The 20790-nt window shown below is 45.7% G+C and overlaps 1 protein-coding gene and 1 long non-coding RNA gene across 2 annotated transcripts in view; both read left to right on the forward strand.

Annotated features, from left to right (window-relative positions):
- LOC6610249 (transcription factor Sp5) lies at nt 1-3171 on the forward strand. Its single transcript, XM_002034808.2, has one exon. The coding sequence runs from the start codon at nt 162-164 to the stop codon at nt 1569-1571; it is 1410 nt and encodes a 469-aa protein (XP_002034844.1). The 5' UTR covers nt 1-161; the 3' UTR covers nt 1572-3171.
- Nucleotides 3172-4916: 1745 nt separating this feature from the next.
- Nucleotides 4917-20790, forward strand: part of LOC116801294 — a 30448-nt gene continuing 14574 nt past the window's right edge. The window contains exons 1-2 of the long non-coding RNA XR_004361921.1: nt 4917-5061; nt 6509-6679. This is a non-coding gene — a long non-coding RNA (uncharacterized LOC116801294). The remainder of the gene's footprint in view (nt 5062-6508; nt 6680-20790) is intronic.

Genomic DNA, 20790 nt, shown 5'->3' on the forward strand with positions numbered 1-20790 from the left:
CGTCGAGCCGACTGGAGGTCTTCTGCATAGAGTCCCAGTCCGCGAGGATCAGCGTTATCAGTTTGTTGTTAAGTTTGCTTAGTTCCCGTTCTACGTTCCCCGTTCTACTCCGTTTTCGTTTTGCCACGTTGAAGTTTTAAGTTGAAAGTCCCATCGATGCCATGGCCCAGATACAGACACCGATACCGATTCCAGCCCCCGCGGAGCCCACTGAAAAGCTCAGCCACCCGCACAGCATTGGCATCCAGTTGCAGCACAAGGGGATGCCCCATGGCCTGGGCCTGCTGACCACCGTGGCCTCGCTGCCCCCCAAGTACCGCAGTCGATACCTGAACCTGAAAACCAGGTGCGAAATACCGCTGGATCTAACGCTGAAGCTGCCCTCACCACTGCCCAGCAGCGATGTGCCCATGGCGGCCACATTCGCGGAGGTGTACAGCGAAAATACGAGTGCTAGTTCCAGCGAGGTGCAGGTGGAGGTGTCCAAGGTGGAGGAGCTGCCGGTGAAACCTCCAACACCACCGCAGAGTCCAGCAGGGAAGCGTAAATTGAGCCGGGAGAGCTATGACGGCGAACAGCCGGCTAAAATGGCCAAAAAGGAGGACGTTCCGGTGGAAACAGTAGAAGCCACACCAGCGAAACCCGTCAAAGTGGCAGAATCTGCGCCTAAAACCAACAAGGCCACCACTTCCTCGGGAAAGCCCTCCCGCAATAAAGCCACTCGCAAGCTGAAGTTCGATGAGGAGACCAGTTCCCCAGTCTCGGGCACCGTCATCCGACCGCTCGAAGACATCACCGATGGATCGATGCAGTACAGCAACGGTGACATTGACCCCAAGTACAACATAGTCGAGATCACGGAGGAGACCAAGGCGGAACTGGCCGCCATCAAGAACGTGATCGGGGACTATGTCTGCCGGCTGTGCAAGATCAAGTTCGAGGACGCCTTCGGCCTGGCCCGGCACAGGTGCGCCTGCATCGTTCTGCTGGAGTACCGATGTCCCGAGTGCGGCAAGCAGTTCAATTGTCCTGCTAACTTGGCCTCACATCGCCGGTGGCATAAGCCGAGGAAGGAGGCATCCAAAAAGGAGAATCGCAACACCACCAACCAGCCGGAAAAGCAGCAGCACGTCGAGAAAAAGTCGGAGGAGGAACTGGCCTTCGATTGCCAGGAGTGCGGCAAGAAGTTCAAGAGGGCCGCCTACCTGAGGAAGCACCAGCTGACCCATCAGAAGAAGGAAAAGCCGGTGGACAAGCAGTTGGAAACGAAGCCCACCACCACAACTATCACGGGCAGTTTTCACTTTAACCAAGCGGTGTCCACCTCCTCCTCCGCCAGCAGTTCGCACTCCGATGAGGGCGTCTACGTGGTGGGGTCCAATGCCAGGGAGAACTACGACTATGACAACGACTACCTCTCGGACTCCAGCTCCTCTGCCTCATCTGCGGGATACGGACGGCTCCAGATTGTGGAACATGGCCTCACGGAGGAGGAAAGCATTGCTGCCGCGGCTCTGACCAACTTGAGGAACTGCGCCTCCGTCATCCAGCACACCACCATGGCCCACTGAAATCGAGTGAGATTTATTTTTAATGTTAAGTTTAGTTTCTAGTTGAACACCAAACCCGATGCAGCTAAAACAGACCAAAGAATTAGTTTTATTCCACGGAAATTTCGTTTTCCACTTCGTATACTTAGTTAGCTATACACTTTAGTTCTTAACCGATTCAGTTTCGTTCGCAAAATGAGTTCAATTCTAGTCAGACTCTAGTTTGTATCCGTACTTCGGCCCACATTCCACAGGTAATTTAGTTGTAACTTAATTTCTAGTCAGTGAATCCAAAGAATCTTGGCACTAGTCAGCTTCAATACGATCTCGAAAAGGGTGTCTCTTGTGTACCAGGAACGCATTTCTACTAGTCTCTAGGTTTAGCTAGTTTAGGAACTTTTGGGAGTGCAATGAACCTACAACGAAAGCCAAAGCAACCAACCAAAGATTTATAACTAATACTATTCTATATACTCCTCGTTCAATCCTTTTGCTCCGACATCATCCTGCATCATTCATCACCCCTATCATCCTTCATCCTTTCCACTACTAATCATTCTATAGCTTTTCACACTTTCATACTAATTACCTCATGACTCACTCTCATCCTGTATCATCCTTGCCTTTCTCGCAAATCATTTTCCAGTTAATATTCTACCCAAAATTCAACCCTTTAACAAGATTTTCAATCTGGAAACTTCTCGTCATTCTAGTCACAAGTTCTTGCATTCCTTCTAGTCACTTAGGGTAAATCATCTCTATAAGTCAGCTTCAGTTCGATCTTACTAAGTTTGTACAAACATATATCGTTCTTCAATTTCGGATACAGCTTTAGTCATATTCTGGTTATATACCGAAACCAAAATTCAGGCAAAATTGTGCAGTAATAGTGTTTAAGTTCGAATCAAACCAAAAAGCAAACCAAATCCTAGTTTATAGCAAATCCAAGCCCAGTGTTGGTGAACCAAAGTCGAGTGTGAGCTCTAGTCATTTTAGCCACCTAAGATACCAGCGGAATCAGCTTGTTCTCAGTTTAGTTTAGTTAGTTTAGTTAGGCATAGAAACGGACATTGGACCAGCGTCTCACTACCAGTCAAAGTATTGAACAGTACAACCTAGCTATAAGGGCCCCAGGCTTCAGAACCGGCGGTTGTGTACTTAAAGCAATAGAATAAGTAATCCCCGATATCGGGACAATATCACAGCGCTATTGTTCCTTAGCATCAGTATGTGTAAATTGGTTGTAACCGCAGAGTACAACGAAAAGGGAAACTTTCGCTCAATCTAGGAATTAACTAACTCTAAGCTATATCATATGTAACCATATCGGTTGAGATTTTGTGATACTACAGTCTAAGCTTCAAGTTTACAAGAGAATCGTTGTGCTCGATTGTGCATTAACAATAAGCTAAGAGGAAACAGATCTTTGAACCAAGTATTTTTATACGTAATATACACCATCTATTTTTATACAAGAACAAACTCTTGAAGACCCTTTTTAATTATATGAAGTCTAAGATGTAATCGACATATATTTATCTGAAACCAATATATTTTTATACAAAACCAAATCTTGGAAAACCCATAAAAATTGTAAATTATAAAAGCTCTTGAATAAAAACGCAAAACTGAAAATGGAAACTTCTTGTTGGGTTCTCTTTGGGTTGTCAGGGAAAACAAACCCCCAATGATTGCTTTATAATTGTGGCGAGGTGCTCATATATCATCTATGCGGGGGTTGCAAGTCTGGTAAACAATAATGATGAGTGCTCCTTGGGTGATTCCTCATAATCATGCCCAAATAGCGCCGAACTGCAGTAATGAAATGCCATTAAGGGCCATTGACATGGTCCATCGATCTGGGACCGACTAAAACAAATACCAAAACACACTAACTGCCAAGGTGGAAAAGCGGAAGTGGACCATCGAATCGGACAGATGCATTTGGGCACTGGGCTAAGGACGAGGAAACTTGATGTCGATGGGGTGGAATCCCAGGGTGTTTTCAACTCAGTCTCTGGTCCATAGTGAAACTCTAAACGGGCCCAACTAATGATGCCCTCAACGGAAACGCGTAAAAAATGTTTAATCAAATACAAATGCATGACAGCACGGAAAAAAGCCGAACAGGATATGCCAGGATATCCTAGGATAGTACGGGATGCGAGGGTGCAGCGGAATACAACTAAAGGATGCGGGGGTGGCAGTTGCGTGCGCGGTGTGAATCAATTTAAAGCGTCAAAAGATGTGGATGTCCTTCCCCTCGCACAGCGAAAATTGTGTAAAATCATGCCGCAAAACTACCCTGTCGATGTTTTCAAGAGGGTGATGCAGCAGCCGTAAGTCACCAACATCTGTGTCGAAGGCCCGAGGCAAACAAAAAACATAAAGTACTAATAAAATGTTCTCGAAACCGATACGTTTTGCAGTTTGCACCTTGGCACGGGGCATTCCAGTACTGTGGTACCCGCATTAGGTGGCTCGATGTCCAACAAGTCTCCATTTCTGCGGGTCAAAGGCAGCTGCTCGAAGGATCTTACTACCTTTCAGATCCTCTGGGCTCTTATCCTGCTGCTCTGCTAATTTGCACCTTGAGAGGCTTGGAGGTTTTGAAATCCGTTTTGAGACTACCTTATGCAGGTCCTTTGTTGGCCCAAGTGGCCATGTGTTCTAATGGCACTCCTCCAAGGAGTTGACAGATTGATGAGCGCGATTGGCAGATTTGAAGTGCCGACCACTCGAGTAATCCATTTGATTACCATCATCATCGGCAGACCACTTTGAATTGCCCGCCCAAGGGGTTTTTCAATATGCAAATTGTTATTATGTATGTTGCTGTTAAAGATGGAGATATTGCAGATGATATGAAAGGATATTTTCATACTAACATGCTGGGTAATTATTTGCGATCTTTGAAATCCATTTGATCATGGCACTTAAAGTCCTAAAAAAATTCATTTACAATGCTGCGAAAATCCTTTGAAGCTATGCTATTTAAAGTTGCCCCACGCCTTTTCAATTTGAATAACTTTGAATAACTGTAATATTTTTTCCATTTACTTAATACAAACAATACGTGGAAAGGCTCTTAGATGTTTAAAACTAATGAAGCTGCTTATAAGGCCCGAAAGCTTCAAAAGCTCCAACTGATTGCGAAAGCGCGCCCGTGCAACACTGCGAAGTCGCAGGTCCTGGCAGCCATCGAAATGCAACCCGGCGTTAAGTTGGCAGCTTCGACTGTCCGAGGAAATAACGGTTATTGGGAAATTTTCTCCGGCGGAGAGATGCCTACACAGAGGAGGACTTGGAGTGCCGAGTTGGAGTCTCAGCCGGAATCGCACACCTGACATTCATGTTGTGGCCATTCTGGCAGTCAGACGTGTGGATCGCAAGTCCGGAAAACCAAGAGCCGTAGCCCCAGTGCAAAGTGGAGGAAAGGTCTCAAACAGATTCGCTGTCCGTGAACGGTTTACTGTTGCGGTTTACGGGTCGCGTCTCAGATTTTCATCCGGTAAATAGTGACACGAAATAGTGGCTTGCGAGTCGAGATGAGGTGTTAGTTTCTACGAAAATTGGAAAAGCACAGAGAAAACTGTTCGTTCAAAGTCGCAGCATGTGCTATGGCCCCAGGGGGTGGTGACTGGGTGGGTGGTTCTGGATGGGGATGTCCTGTGAAAGAGAGCAGCTCGACTTATTGATTGAGCTTTCCACGCTCGCTCTCTGTGCCAAAATACGGGTACTTTTGCTTGCGGAGCGCGGAAAAGCTTTTGTCCGTTTTCCCGCTACCACTGCTGCCTGCCTTGGGTAAATTTTTCAGCAATTTTCATTTTCAGTTTTTCTCCCGACTGTTTTAGGGCGGTTCCGCAAGTAGCAGCGAATCCTGCGATTTAAGCACACTCAACTCGAACGCGTATGAAAATTCCGTTTACCCCAAGGAAATTAAAACACAAGCTGAGCCAAAATTAAACGAATTAAGCAAACATTTGCCGCAAAGAACTCGAAAATAATGTGGAAAATGTGGAAAGTCGAAAGGCACGCAGGATAATGTATGAAAATATTATGACAAAAAGTGTTGTTATTGTTTGAGTGTGTGGCCTGCTTTTAAACGCGTGCGTGTGCTTGTGTGTCTGCGTGGCTCCTTTGTGTTTGTAAAATTCAATAAAATGCAAAGGATTGCAATTGCCAAAATGGCAAATTACAACAAAACGCGCACATACACATGGAAATTTGTCTGAACAGAAATTTGGGCAGTGTGTGCGCGTAGTTTTGATTTTCTCTGCGGGCTCTGTGGCTTACTCTCTGTCTGTATTGGTTTGTGTATGTGTGCGTGTGGCTCTCAGAGTGCTGTGTGTGTGTGTATGTGTGGTATCTGTGTGAATGTCCTTCGCTGCTTACGTACGCAGACTGAGTGACTCGATTGAGGCGGCTGCCTGAATGGCTGGCAGGTCCTGTGCTCCTTTTTCCTTTGTGAAATGAATGCGTATTCAATGAGCAATGAAATCCGTGACACATTCGCGCCTTAGCTCTCTATCTCTCTCTTCCCCGTTTTCCCCATTGTCCGCAGCACTCTCCGTGCATTTTCCATTTAATTTATTTTTTATTGCTCCGGCCCGCCTTTGTTCTTCGCCCAATATCCGTTTTAAATAATAGCGACATTAACACCATAACCTTCTGACATTTATCTGTCTCTCGGTCTTAAATGCTCACCCAGACATGGTCGCAAATGCCGCAGAGCAGAGAGAAGCTTGCCACATGTGCGTCCTTTTGTCCCTTTACGCTGCCTTGAACATTCCTTTGGCTCATTCGCTTGCGAATTCCCGCATACCCACTGCGTTAATTTCAGCCCGAAAGTTAACCCACTAATTGGCTAGCAATGTGCTAGAAAACACTACACTATTCTCTCGAGTGAGCCGCAATAATATTAATAAATTCCTCAACCATAACTATGCCAACTGCAGTTCGATCTAAACCAAACTAAACTAAGCTCAACTAATCCAAAACTAAACCAAGCCAGAGACCAAACAAAATAGAGAAAAACTTGTTGAAGTACTTGATTGATGTGTGTGCCCAATTGCCTGCCGAATCGAGCGAGCTAAACCGAGAAGGAGTCTCCGCTGCCTGGAAAAAAGGTGAGTCAACCGACTGTCTGTTCATATTAGGATTGGGGAAAGCGGCGGGGAAACTAGCTGGTATTTTGTGCTCTGAATCCAGGAGTGCAACAAAGTGGTTAGTTGCTCAACCGTCAAGAAGAAACTACTCACTGATTTCTTATAATTTTGGTTTTTTTCTAGCTATTTACGAAGTATACTTTATGATAAACTCAAGACTGATTTCAATCTATTAAATTACACTGACGATCTGTTTATTTGCGTTTTTGAAGGCTTTTAATTACTTATTCAAGGTGTAAGGCAGCTTCTCTAAATAAAACCACATATAGAAATAAATATAGACCCCATTTCAGCAGCCCCCTGAAAGCCAAACACAAGAATTAATTACTCACTTTCCAGGACCATCACTCCGAGCCGAAAATCAACCCGAATTTGGGTCTCCGTTCGGTTTTCAATCAGCAATCAGCGAGAATAAAAAGTTGTGAAAAGTTCCCAGCCCCTTCCCCGGTCGAAATGTCCATTTGCGGATTAGGCATCCTTGCCAGCAACTGTATCCTTTCTAAACAACCGCTGGTCCTGCGAAAAGGGTTTTCCGAAGCATGTAGCATAATTTGAAGTGCACACACTTCCGACGGCCGAAAATATTGTTTGGCGTTTCACAAAAAAGTCTATTAATAAAAATGAGCAAAAATCACTGGGCGTCCGAAATTGAGCCGCAGTAAGAAAAGCCAGCGAGCAATTTTCTTAGCCAGCCAGCAAACTTCAGCGAATCAACTTGGCCACGAACATTTTTTTTGCCTGCCCCAGTGCGTTTACTTAAGCAATCAACTCGACCTCAAACACACACTCACTTCGTCCTGTTTATACATATATTTTTTCGTTATATTATAACAACTAAAGGAGGCCGCAAAGTTTGTGTGCACACAGAAAAAAGCTGGGGCCAAATCGGGGAAACCCTTTGCCATCGAAACGAATTTGGAGCAGAAATCGCAGTGCATTTGGGGGTATCTCCCTGACATCTTCGCATGTGTGTGTCTTTTTGTGTTTGTTTGTGTGCGGCAGACAAATAAAGCATTTGCGCGCAGGCAAACACACACAGGCACGGCCAACGCACACTCACACATGCACGCACGGGCAATGTCAACATCTGTAGCGCACTTTTTGGGGCCTGGCATTATTTGCACCTTTCGCCTCTTTTGTTATCCGCCGCTCTTCGCTATCCTTTGGCATCCTTTTCGCTTGCCTTCCGCACTCTCCTTTTTGGGGCTTCCCCAGAAACATCAAAGCTTCACTCTACACCGCGAAAAATGATATTATGGCTCGACTTATCCACACATAAGTGTTTTACAGTAATATTTATTAGTATTTTATTTCATATAATTTTCCACGAATGGCAAAGTATTTCATATTTTCTCTCGGTGCACGACTCCCTTTTGTTGTTATTTAGTGCCTTCGTTGTGGACTTTTATGCCCTTGCCTTATTTGGCTGTGTGTTCTTTGGGTCCTGCGATTTGTATCTGGCTATCTGCGAGATACTCGCCATCTTCTGCAGTTATCCGTTTGTGGAGCCCCTTTTGGAAACCCTTTTGCGGTTCCTTTATGATGGGCACATAAAATATTTGTCATACATTCTTCACGAAAATCGGCAGGGCAAATGGGACTGTGCCCTCCATTAATGTTTGCCTGCAATCCTTTTCGGCCGCCGCTGTGGGCCACGCCCCAGCGTGCATAATCCTCGGATCTGGCCCGAGAACTCCTTCCTGCCATCTGGCGCAGCCCAGTTCTATGTATCTTTGTATCCAGCATCGATGTCTCGATGTCGCGTTTAACGAACTGTGTCATTTACACTTTTTGACAATAAGGACGAGTTGCGGGGCTGCGGGATGCAGGGCGAGTTGGAGCAGCAGCGGGAGCGATTCCCAATCCCTGGGTCGCCGTGTCAAAGTAAAAATATTTGCCTTCCATTCGCTTCACTGCATGCACGTTCCAGCGTTCCGGAGCGTTCCATCCAAACGCTGCAGGCGGCTCCACGCCCTCGGATATCCAGGTCCTGGCTCCGCGGATCGGGTCTCCTTTTCTCCGCTATTGACTTTTGGTCGGGGACGCTTTGACGACGATTACGCAAAGCCAATAATGAAATGACTTTGGGGTTTTGATTGGCAAAACATTGCGGGCTATAAATGCGCACACACAACGCCCTGCAGTGTGTGCTTGTGGGTGTGCGAGCCTGTGTGTGTTTGCGCTAAAATTCACGCTCTATTAATGCCGCTTTGAGCGGCCCCAAAACAGCGGCCCCACCAACAGGGCTCTCCATTGTGACCGTGCTGCGTCAACATTTGCTCGGCCTAGGTCGTTGATTTGCCACTTTAATTAGCCACCAATCAAAGGACCCAGTGTCCTGATCAGCGAGGTCAACAGCAATCAAAGGGCGCTATTGAATTCGTATTTATATACAAACCTATTTATTACACATACCTTAAGTTAACTTAACTATTTTTTGTTTTTAATGTTACTTCTGCATCTCTTTTGCGTTTTGACCATAAATAAATATTGCATGTTTGCTTACAGAATCCCTCCAAATTGTCTCTTTATTTATGTGTTTTGAACGATGCTATTCCAACTCTACTTTTGTTACCTTACCGCCCTCCAAAAAGCTGGCGAGATTTGTTTTTGGCCATAAACAAGCCTTCCCCACTGAGTTTCTGCGAATGAGCGCTTAATAAATATATCTCAATCGTCTGAGCGCGGCAAACGGCGCCTTCGACCTGCCGCACCTCCTGCCCCCTCCTATTATATAGATGGATATATCTATGCATGGCATGCCTGCTCATTGCTGGCAAGCGATCCGATGCCCTGAATGTTTACATAACGCCGTGGCACAAAAGCTGTAAGCCAAAACCAAAAGTCGAACGCCTGAATGGTCGCCATCTGTCTGCATGTGTGTGTGTATGTGTGTCTGTCTTGGCCTTACGTGTGTGTGTGTGTGTTTGCCATTTTTAGTTACCTATATGCGAGCATGATTTGATATCGCATGAATTTTATGCGGAAGGGCATATAAATAAACATAAATCGCAATTGGCTTGCGAACAAAGCTCAAGCGATTGGCGAGCTCAGCCTTTCGCGGCAAATTCTCAAACGTTGTATACCCTCTAGCTCAAAAGTGATAGGGTAGGCCAACTTCTAGGCCATCTTGTCGCACAACGGAACATATTATAGCGAGTCATTTTGAGTAAATGGCTCTGAAATAGGTGCACAAAAATAACTTTCCGTTTATTGTGATGTCAGTGATGGGTATCTGGTATTCTGACTACGGCTGCTGCTCCCTCTGCAGTTGCCTGGATTTTATAAATAACATTTATTTGGCTCATTTGGCTGTTTATGGGCAAGAACATCTCCGAGCTCCTGTTCGACCCTCTTATCGTAATTACAATCTCATGTAAGCGACTCGCGCGATGCTGTTGCACAACTCGGAGGTCATAAAGACGGCTACTTTTGGCCAGATATGGATATGGATATATGGATATAGCCGGGTATATATAGTGGGCATAGGTGGCGGCAGGACCGCACAATGCAGCAGGCAACTAAATTAGACGGCATTTGAATGCGGCTCGTCCTCTACTTGGCCCAAAAGTAAATTTCGTGTTATTTTTTGTTCGGGCTTAGTTTGCTGGCGGTGGTCAAACGCTTGGGGAATAATAAATAAGTATGTGTGTTCGGGTGTGCGGCCTTTGTGCCAAAAAATAGAAAAAGCCCAAGTATGCATGTTGTCCCAGCATTTTCATAGTTCATTTGGGCAGCCTCCTTTCGCAGGGGTCAGTCAAGCGTGTTTTTGGGTTGCAGATTGTGTTTCGGGGTCCTTAGTGCTCTCGTCGATGAAGTGTGACGTTTATTAAACTCAATTTAAAAGAATGGCGGCTCATTTATTTTATTACTGGTCCCGTCAAGTGCGGCCGAGGGCTAAAGTTACCAGTGTCTCGGAAAGGCAAATGTTCGTTCCAGCCGTCAGTGGATAGTGAGTGGATAGTGGCCCATTTTCCGGGAACGAAATTAGTAAGCCAAGCCGTGTGAATGTGTCGGTTTTTCTCGGTTTTTTCCCCGCCCACGTCCATTTCCACTTTCATTTCCATGTGTGCTTGTTCGAGGCAGAACAACCATTTGTTATTGATATTGACAGCTGCAAATAAATGAGCAATTTACCGGGGGCCATTTTCTTTGGCTGCCTGTGCTAAATTTAGCATTCTTCAAGCTGAAATCGTATGCCCACTTCGCTGGGCTGGCAAGGGTATTTTGTGTTTGCAAAGAAGTTACCCATAAACAGTAAATATTTTCGTTCGGAATTGATAGCCATTGATTCCGAAACATCAACAAATTGGCTGCTATTAATAAGTGGCCAGTATATTTCAGTGAAATAGGGAATTTTAAAAGCACACATATTGCATCTAAATAGGATAATAATGTTGGAAAATTCGTAGACTTAAACAAACTGTTGGATATTAAGCTTTCCCCATGTTTCCTTGGCTAATAAAGTTATGAATTTACCTGCTATCCCGTATGTAAACTACCTCAAAGTTGCCTATCTAATGGCATTACAGTAATTAAACCGAGGCGACCCAGTTCGATTTGTACCTAACTGCTGTCCGCGTCCTGCTGGTCTTGTTATCCTTGCGAATTACCAATTCCTCAGTGGGCAGTCAACACTTTTTGCGGTTGTTGCTGTTTTTCTCTGCCACCATCTCGAATTGTCAAAAGCTTTTTATACGCCGGGGTGGCAGGGGAGGTAACATACGTATTTTTTTGGGCTTGGACTCGAAAGGACAGAACACAACAGTTTTTCAGACTCAAGCTCGTTGCGCTGCAAAGTATGCAACACTTTTTGCACTTCGCCAGTAGCGCATTTTGATAGATGAGTCCTGGCGGCCATTATCCAACACATACTCACATACTCGCGCTGCCTCGTTTATCTGTCCTCGGTGTGTGTGTGTTTGTGAGTTGGTGCGGTTCTTTTGGCATAACTCACATTGCTCACTGTTTACTTATTTACCCAAAAATGTACAAAATTCTAGTAAAAAATGGTGCAATAACAACAGGCGAGCGAGCAAGCAAAACAAGCAACAATCCGAGATCCTCAATCCTGGCAGCAACAACAACAACAACTGTGTCACTGACAGCAACCAGCGTGTGTAACAATTTCTCAAACAGTGCCACACATAAGTCTGTCTACCAGCTGCTATAATGTGTTTCCTGTTTGTGCTCAACGCTCACACACCACCGGATATGAGGCGTCCATCGGAAATGTGTTTCAATGGGTGTTCCTGGCCCCAGATCCCCCCACTGCCCCGCTTCCCCATCGAATTTTTTCCATATTTTGTTTTTTTCGGCAAGGTTGCATTCGCCTGCCACGAAGGAGCACTCGACTTGCTGGCTGTCCTCTTATCTTTGCGTCGACCAAGAAATATATGACCAGGCACCAGGGCATTAGAAAAAACGGGTACACGGCGAAAAATTGCGACTGAGTAGGGCTCTATGAGCGCCAATCCAGTTAGCCAAGTAACTTGAAGAAATTTCTCCACGTGTATAGCTTAGAAATGTGGGTGAAAAATATGAAATGAGCAGACGTGAGAGGTGAAGGAGGTGTCACAGAAAGCGGCGTCAACTATCCAGTGTTTATACTGCTTTGCTTTTTGCCCCTTTTAATTTTTGCAGCTAGCATATTGCCTGCATCCTGCTTTCTTCGCTGCACCTCCTGCATCCTGCGTCCTGAGTCCTGCATCCTGCGTCCTGGCGTTGTCATTGGCAGACCCCCTACGGCTGCCCCCCCACGTCTCCACTTTCCAGCAAAATTGAAAAATACGCGCGATAAAATGCTTGACATGCCACGTAATGCGTTGCAAATATATTGCCAAAGTTTTTGCCATTCGCTGTTGTTTGTTGTTGTGACAGCCCAGCGGGCCACTGGCGAACTGAAAACTGAAACTGAAAACAGAGAGCCGAAAACGAAACGAGGGGCAGAAGTTTTTAACTCGGCCCGTTATTATTCATTATTGAACTGCCAGTTTGGCCTGACACACGACAAACGCCATGAGAACGCGACCGACTGGTCAAAATGCGCAAAATGGCAAAAACGCCCAACTGGCCAACTGGGCAACTGGGCAGCTGGCTAACCTAAACCCAAACCCAGACCAAACTCAACTGAACTGAACTGAAAAATGCGATTACCACTGTCCTCCGCTGCATTGATTTTTTAGTTGGTTTAATTTTGAAAGCGCAAGGCTAAAACTAATTTCGAATTATTTGGCATTGAACGCTGACTGCTCATCAGCGTGGGGCGGGGGGCGTGGTGGGAAAACGGGGCGGGGGAGCCCATTAAGTGGTCACAAAACTTTGTCCGCTGACATCCAATTTTTGGCCTTAATGGCAGCCAACTAACAAAGCAGTTAATAATGCAGCGGACGGGAAGTGAACGGCGCACAGATGTGGCTTGCTAAGTGGGCTCTGATTGCACTATGAGTTTTCAAATACATGCACTAAATCAGGGAGTTGAATGTGAAAAAAGAAGTACTAGAATTAGTTAGAGCATCAAATTTCTTTCCTTATTTTTTATTTAAATAAATATTTCATTTAGCTGCAGAGTTCTTATGGCTTAGTGCCCGTTTCCAAGTGCCATTGGTTGATTTAGTGATCGTATCGCATCGCTTGCTGCGCCCCATATGCTGCGTTTCCAGCTGCAGCCTTTGGAAAAATGGCCATAAATATGGAACTGGCAGCGGAGAAAGTATCGCCGCTCTGCATTCTGCTTTCTTCTGCTCGAAGGATTCAGTGTGTGGCTGCCTCCTTCGGCTTTCGCCTTTCTCCGTTCGCATTTCGCTTGCCTTTATCGCCTTTTGGCGCTGTGCTGCCTTTGACGTCACCTTAATTAATGGGTTAATGCGACGTCGACAGCGACGGCGTTTGGTAATTAAGCGACTTTGTCGCCGGCCCCTTTCTGCTCTCTGCCAAATGAATTATGTGTGCCTGCTCCCAATTCCCAGGACCAGGACCACGACCAGTGCCAGGACTCTGGACTCTGGACTCGCTGGAACTAAACAGTGAAACCGTAATTTGGCATTGATTTAATATTTTATTTTAATTAAAATTTCGCACATTGCCAGCGAGACAAAACGTGACTCTGGTGGCATTATCATGCTGGAGTGTCATAAATTAATTGTACTGCAATTTTCCAGGGCATTCATGCCCATCGCCCTGCAATAAGTTTTGCATGGGCCAGCGCTGCGAATACGTAATATTCTAGCGCCTTTATGACACGCGGCGATAGAAAGCGGAACAAGGAGGACAGGAGAAGCCTGGCAGGACAATGGATGCGGCTGCATTCGCCTCTTCATTTACGTAATGTAAGCAATTTGCGGAAATTGCTGGCAATTCCGCAGATTAAACTGGACCCAAAGTGCAATTGGGCGCAAATTTCCAACCTCTGTTTGGGCTGGGCAAACTTTTGTGGCTCCTCGAAAAAGGAGTAGATTAAGATAATGAAGCTGCAGCTTAGAGGGGCCACTACAAACTACAAGTTCAACGGGGCGGATGAGTTGACTGCAGTGGCAGCCACTCCATCACTTGGAAATTAAAATTAAGATGAGTTATGAGTCTGCTCCCGAGGCGGCGATGAGAAACTCAATCCCGATGCCAGCTCCATAAATCAGAATCCATCCCCTCGGCTTCGATGATCAATGACCGGCGATTGAAGGAGATTGAAGGCACGTATCGAGGACGCAATCGAGTACCAAGATTGACAAGTACTTAGGGAAGGTGCACTGGGTCTCCATCCGTCCAATCGAGAAGGGACAAGAAAGTGTCGGGCCAATAGCTTCATCATGGAGTGTGTGTTTTCCGCTGGCAAAGTGGAAAAGGTGACGATGAGTCAGCCAGCTGTGAGCAGAGTAATGAAACAATGAAAGTATCAAACCTTAATATGTAACCCACTAAATTAACTATGATATGAGTTTAAATTGAATTGAAGCGCTTTATGGTGCCAGTCCACTTAACCTACTCCATAAATCCGCAGGTTCACTCAGCACAACCACATCCATTTTATTTTAAAAGTGCCACGCGATAAAGATAACTGGCAATCCGCCGTTAAGGCTTTAAGTGCGAACATTGATTGGTAAGACACTAATCCGTTTTTGGCAAGTGGCCGGGTCCCCAAGTTGGCAGGGTCCGATGGCAAAAAGTGCAATAAAAGCGGGCAGGCCGTGCCACATACTGCCACACCCCCTGCCATATCGGCCCCTTTTCGTTTCGGCTTCTTAAATGGGGTCGCCCATTTGAGCCAGCATTGCACACTATTAGTTGCAGCTGCCAGAAGTGATGAATGTGTGAAATGTAAACTTTGTTACCGACGAATAACAGCGGCGAAAGCTCAGCTCTCAGTTCTGCTGGGGATGGGTCGGAAAATGGGAAAAGTGGTGGAAGTGGGGAAAGTCGGGGAAGGGCAGCAAAATGCGAATCAAAACCAAAGCGACAGACGCCTGTCGAAAATTGCAATTCTCCTTTCGCGGGTTCTTTTATTCGCGTTTGCCCGCCGCCCCCCTTTTTTCTTATTTTTGTTCTGCGGCCGCAGTAACGAAAATCCAATTAAAGCCGCTGTCGCTGGTGGGCGTGGCGGGGGCGGCAGAATGGTCGGATGGTAGTACGGCAGGATATGCGGAGAACTGGGATCAGGACTCACCCTGATTGAATGTCAGACGCTCGGCGATGTATGTGTAATAAAGCGGAGATTGTTTAGCTTAGCCGAGCGGAAAGATGGAAAAGTCTTCCAGCTGAAATATCCTTTGTCAAAATTTCATATTGCATATCCTTCATATTCGCGCACTCGTGGCCAAAATAAAAGGTGTTCACTCCTCGAGTGTTCCCTCGTAATTGGATGTGGTGATTCGAGAAACAGAATGCCAAGATATAAAGTCAAAGCTAATTGGTTTTGGTTTTTAAAAACAAGCAAAGGGTTCGGTCAATTGAACTTTATTTCGTTGTCCAGGGGTCACTTCAAAGGAAAACAGCATTTTAGAAAATAAATATTTATAAAAGAGTATACGATTTTGGTGCAAAGTAATCAGTAATAACTCTTGTGCAGCTAAAATCTGCCCAGTTGATTTAGCCATGCGCAGGTCGCGTTAGTTGCTTTAATATGTTCGCGGCTCATTAACTTTTTCATTAAAAATTAATTAAAGTCGCCAGTTAATTAGGTCTAAGCGTATTTATCATTTCCCGTTCGAGTTCCACATTCCGCGGCCTGACAGCCAGCCCGGCTCCAAAAGCGAACCGAAAACTTTGCCTTGCCAATTTCCCAACCCCCCTACTCTTAGCCACCGCTTTTGGCCAACCCCCCTTTTAGCCCGTTTGTAAAGTGTCATTAGTCTGGCATAAATTAGTTTCGCAAAGCACGAGGGCGAAGCGGGGGCTGGCGCCACATTTTTGTGGCCTCACTTTGAGTCCTCAGGCATGTGATTATTGATGAACGATCCGTATCCGGATCCGGATGGATCTGAGTGCCTCCGCAGACTGCAGCACAAAGGCAGAGGGCCTTTGATGTGGGGCAAACAATGGGGGCGAGTCAAGTTGGTCGGAGGGTCGCTTTTGCGGCAACAAAAGCTGGGCTAATATTGTAATAATAAACAATGGGACAAGTGCTTTAATCGCAGCAGCTGATTATGTTGCCAGGGGGCCAAGTGGCAGTCAAGGGTCTAACCAGCTTATTAGCCGGACTGCATTGTTGGCCAGATGTGCCATTGTCCAGGGTCTGTAGACTGAAGTCCTTCATCCTGTATCCTTACTCCTGGAGGATCCTGAATCTGGGTGACACGATTTTCACTCATGGCCAGAACTTTTGCTGCGCTTAATGGGGCGCTGAAGCCGAAGCTTAAACGCTCATTAGACGGCCTGGCATTAAATTAATTGGAAGCTGAAGCTGCAAAACTATGCACAAAACAGCAGACCAGCTGAAAAACTGAAAATGGGGAGCCGCCTGCCTGTAAGCTGAAAGGCGAAAACTTTACAAAAGGCCAAAAGTTTGATGGCAACTTTTGTAGAGCCAAAGCACTCGACTTGCATTCATTGCTAATTTGGCTTTAATTGCATAAATGTTGCGCTTTTTGTACGCGCAACACGAAAAAGGCCCGTAAAGAGGGGCACTGAGTGGGCCATAAATTCAGCTTGCGTAAAAATAAATGAGAAATATAGAAAAACAGAGCTACACACACAGAAAATAATGATATTTCTGATGGGTGCCCCCATTTTTTGGTTTATTTTAAGTATCGCTTCACAGGATTCAGAGTATTTAGATGTGTTGTAAGGATTTAGAAGATATTTGTGGTTATATACTAAAATCACTTGGGACGATGCAACATCGTTCATTCTGATTGATTCATACTAAAAGATGTTTCCCCCACATTTCCTCAACTCAATCAGTGCCACTCAAAGTGATAACGATCGGCATTTCTTCGAGTGTACGCCAAGCATTTTCTGCCATTTTTGCGTATCTTTGGCAGGCAGAGAAATTTTTGTGAAATTGTTCGGTGAGTGCTCCTCAAATTGAAATTGTTGTAGAGTGGGCCAAAGAGGGCCGTGGTCAGCAAGATAGCTGCCAACTAACAAGTTCGCTGGCGTCCTTATCGAAGGGCCGAGAAGCACCTGAATGGCCGAATGGCCGAATGAGTGACTGGCCAACTGGCAGACTGGCAGACTGACAAACTGTCCGATTGACAGACTGGGCTGAAGCGTTGCACAAATATTTGAAAAAGCACAAAAATTTGCTACTTAAATACGAGGCAAGTGCAAAAAGTTTGGGGCTCCGAGGGATGTGAAAACTAAATTTAATGAATGCTGGGCGCATACAAACAGCATTTGCCCGCCTTGCTCTTCATATTTTATGAATTGCAAACTTCACAAAGCCAAAAGCCCTTTCAGACAAATATTATATTCATATGTGCAAGACTTTTTCATTATTATTTCTCCCTCTGTCTGCTGCCTTTTTTTTTCAAATCCCCCTTTCCCCTTTTGGTGTAAAACAATAAAAACTTTTGCTGCATTAGGCTGCATTTGAAGTGAGCTCGCCTGTGCGGCCGTTTGTGGGTGGCGATATGGGGATGCAGGGATGTGGGGATATGGGGATAAAGGGATATAGGGATATAGGAGCTGGCTGAAAACTTATAGACAAAACTGTCATTTGCTTGTCCGAGTGGCAAACTTTCAACGAAAAGGGATTTAAAGTTAAGCGACCAAACGCAAAAGTGTATTCAAATATGCAGCAGGAACAACAATAAAACGACTCGGAACAGGTGTACATGAAACGACATCATTGTCTCTGCCCCGCCCCCTGTTTCGGGCGCCCGCCCCCACTTTTCGGGTAACTGCGTTTTTGGCCCTCGAAAAATGGTGTTTTCCCAGGAAAAGAGGTGGAAATGCGAGGGGTGGCGGAAATTTATAATGCGATAAAACTTTAATAAAGGCAGCCAGTACAGCCCAGCATCCCCCTGTGCTTCTTCTTTGCTTCTTTCGGTGTGTGTGTGTGTGTGGGAGGGGGCGTGGCATAAAGTAGTTATGAATACAACAACAGTTAGACAGCTGGCAAAAGGAGCCAGGCACGAACGCACTCAAAATTGTATGTAATTGTGCAAGAGTGTAGTTTACGTGGGTGTGGCAAGGAGAGTGCAAGCTGTACACTGAGAAAATTAATAGGGGAAAATCTCGCATCAGAGCATCCTCACTTATTGGGTTATCTAAGAAATAAATATATATTTTCTTCGGTGCCTGCCAACATTTGCGTATGTATGTGTGAGCAGAAGACGCGGTTAACTAGAAGTAGCAAAAGTAGTTATAGAAATGACAGGCAGCTGCAGACTCGGGGGGAGTGGGGGTGGATACCAACTGGGTGGGCTGGCTGAGAAGGTGGGCGGTGGATCCTTGCGGTGGCCCAGGCCCATGAGGTGTGTGCTAACGAGCAGACGACGACGACGACGATGCCACTTGACTGACAACCTGGGAGCAACTCTGACAGCTCTTCTCGAGGAAGAGATGAAGATATGGAGAAATGGGAAGCCGGAGAAGGGGGATACTGGTGGGTAGGGGAGAAGATGGGGGAGAAAGCATCGCCACGCACGAGAATTGTTTTGAAATGCAAGGTGAGGATTAGAGAAATGTCGCACAGAAAATTGCATAGAAACGAAAGTTTTGCAACTAATGCCTCACCGAGATATGAGGCAAGTAAAAAGTCCAAGGGGCTGCAATTTATGGAGATGAATCTGCTAAGTGAATGGAACCGAATCTGCTCAGCTAGTTGTTCATTTTTCAATTTCGGAGAAGAAGCCTGGGACACGTATTGAAATGAATTTGAGAGGACTTTTCGTCCTGTCTTCCTAAGTAAGTAAGAGGATATTTGTGCGTCCACTAAAGAAGCCCTTCAGTTAAGCCAATTTTGCAAATTGTAAAATTTAAATTCTTTTTGAAAGTAATGTGAAACATAGTTAAATTGTTAAAAAAAAGCACCAATTTAAGTTACAATTGCATCAAGGGAAATAAAGTGCATCCATTGCCGTTCTCAGAACTTTTTATCCTTCATCTCGGTGTCTGTGTGACACTTCCGATTTAAACGGCCATTTAAGTGTTGCATAAAATGCCAGCGCGGCTTTTTTTAATTTCGTGTTAAATTGTATAGGCAATTACCCAATGCAAATGCAATAAACACGGCAAATTTATTTTCATTTTCATGCCGAGGCCCAAAGGCGCCATGATTATCAGCACGTTGGCTTGGACTCGCTGGTCCTGCCAAAGCTTTTTGCAAAATGAGAATCGCAAAGGAGCAAAGGACTAGCCGCCTGCATGGCTGGCTGACTGGCTGGCTGGCTAGCTGGATGGCTGGATGCGAAGTGCATTCCGCAGGACAGCTCTTTCCAAGTGTTTGCCATCAAATTAATTGGCACTGAAATTAGCACGAGGCATCCGCATCCGCATCCGTGTCCTTAACCCCACCCCGCCACATCCCCATTTCCATTCCCGAACGGTGGCAGCTGATTTAGCTGACTGCGTGTCCTTCTGGCTTCCTGCGCTCAGTAGTGTGCTGGCCCCGCGGCCCTACTCTATTCTGCCATCCGCTCTAAGTACACGGATTTTGCATTAATGCAGCACTCACATGAATCATTCATTGATTTAATTACAATGATTGCAACAGGAGCTGCAGGTGCCAGGTGCCCGTTGCCAGGTTCCAGGCTCCAGATACCACGCTACAGATCCCTGGCTTCAGGTGCCAAGTTCCAAGTGGCAAGTGGCAAGTGCCAAACTCGGCGGTACTTTCAAGTGGCGCCCGAGGAGGGAGAGTTTAATTAAAAGTGCTAATGCAAAATAAATAAGCACAGCTGCCGACAGGAGAAATCAATTTGTGCTAATAAGCAAAGCATCGATGGCTGGTAAAAGGTGACTGGAGTTGCAAATCTGAGGGATGTGCCAACGAGGCGGGGAGTCCTTACAAATTTCAGCAGGATAGGCAAATTAAGGCTGTTCGATAGGCTCTCCCTTCTTCAGAGAGAAGAGCTGTCTGTGACAGCTCGCACTCGGATGCCTCAAAGGACATTAGGCACACACTTTCCTAAGCCACACAGAAAAAATATATGCCCTATGTTTGCAACACAAACTGTATATTCATAGAAGAATTGGTAACGGAAAATGGGGGGTATAATCCAACTGAATCCGAATAAATTGTCTTTAGTTCACCTTGTTTTTTCGAGTGCACGTTTTCCAACTGCTCAATGAGCTTTTCCTTCTGTCTCCTGGCACCTTTGATGGTCAAATCCGAAACCAAGCCCCACATACAATAATATTTTTTTGCAATTCAGTCCTTTGTGTCGCCTCCGATTCTCCCTTCTGCTAATAGCATTAGCTTAGCCGCATGTTGCAAAGGGGTTAAGCTATCGTTTTCATGTTCCTACCCCGCCCCCTGTTGCCCCATCCACCACCTGGTCGTTTGGTGCGCTTTCATGCCACTTTGATTTCGCTTTGTGCTCTTGCCACGGACGTTTAATGGTTGAAAGGTAAATTGCACAGTATTTTCCTGCTTGGCTTTCCTCCTTCTGTGGAATCGGGGAAAACACTTC

The sequence above is a fragment of the Drosophila sechellia genome, chromosome 3L, assembly GCF_004382195.2.
Source record: "Drosophila sechellia strain sech25 chromosome 3L, ASM438219v1, whole genome shotgun sequence".
Classification (NCBI taxonomy): domain Eukaryota; kingdom Metazoa; phylum Arthropoda; class Insecta; order Diptera; family Drosophilidae; genus Drosophila; species Drosophila sechellia.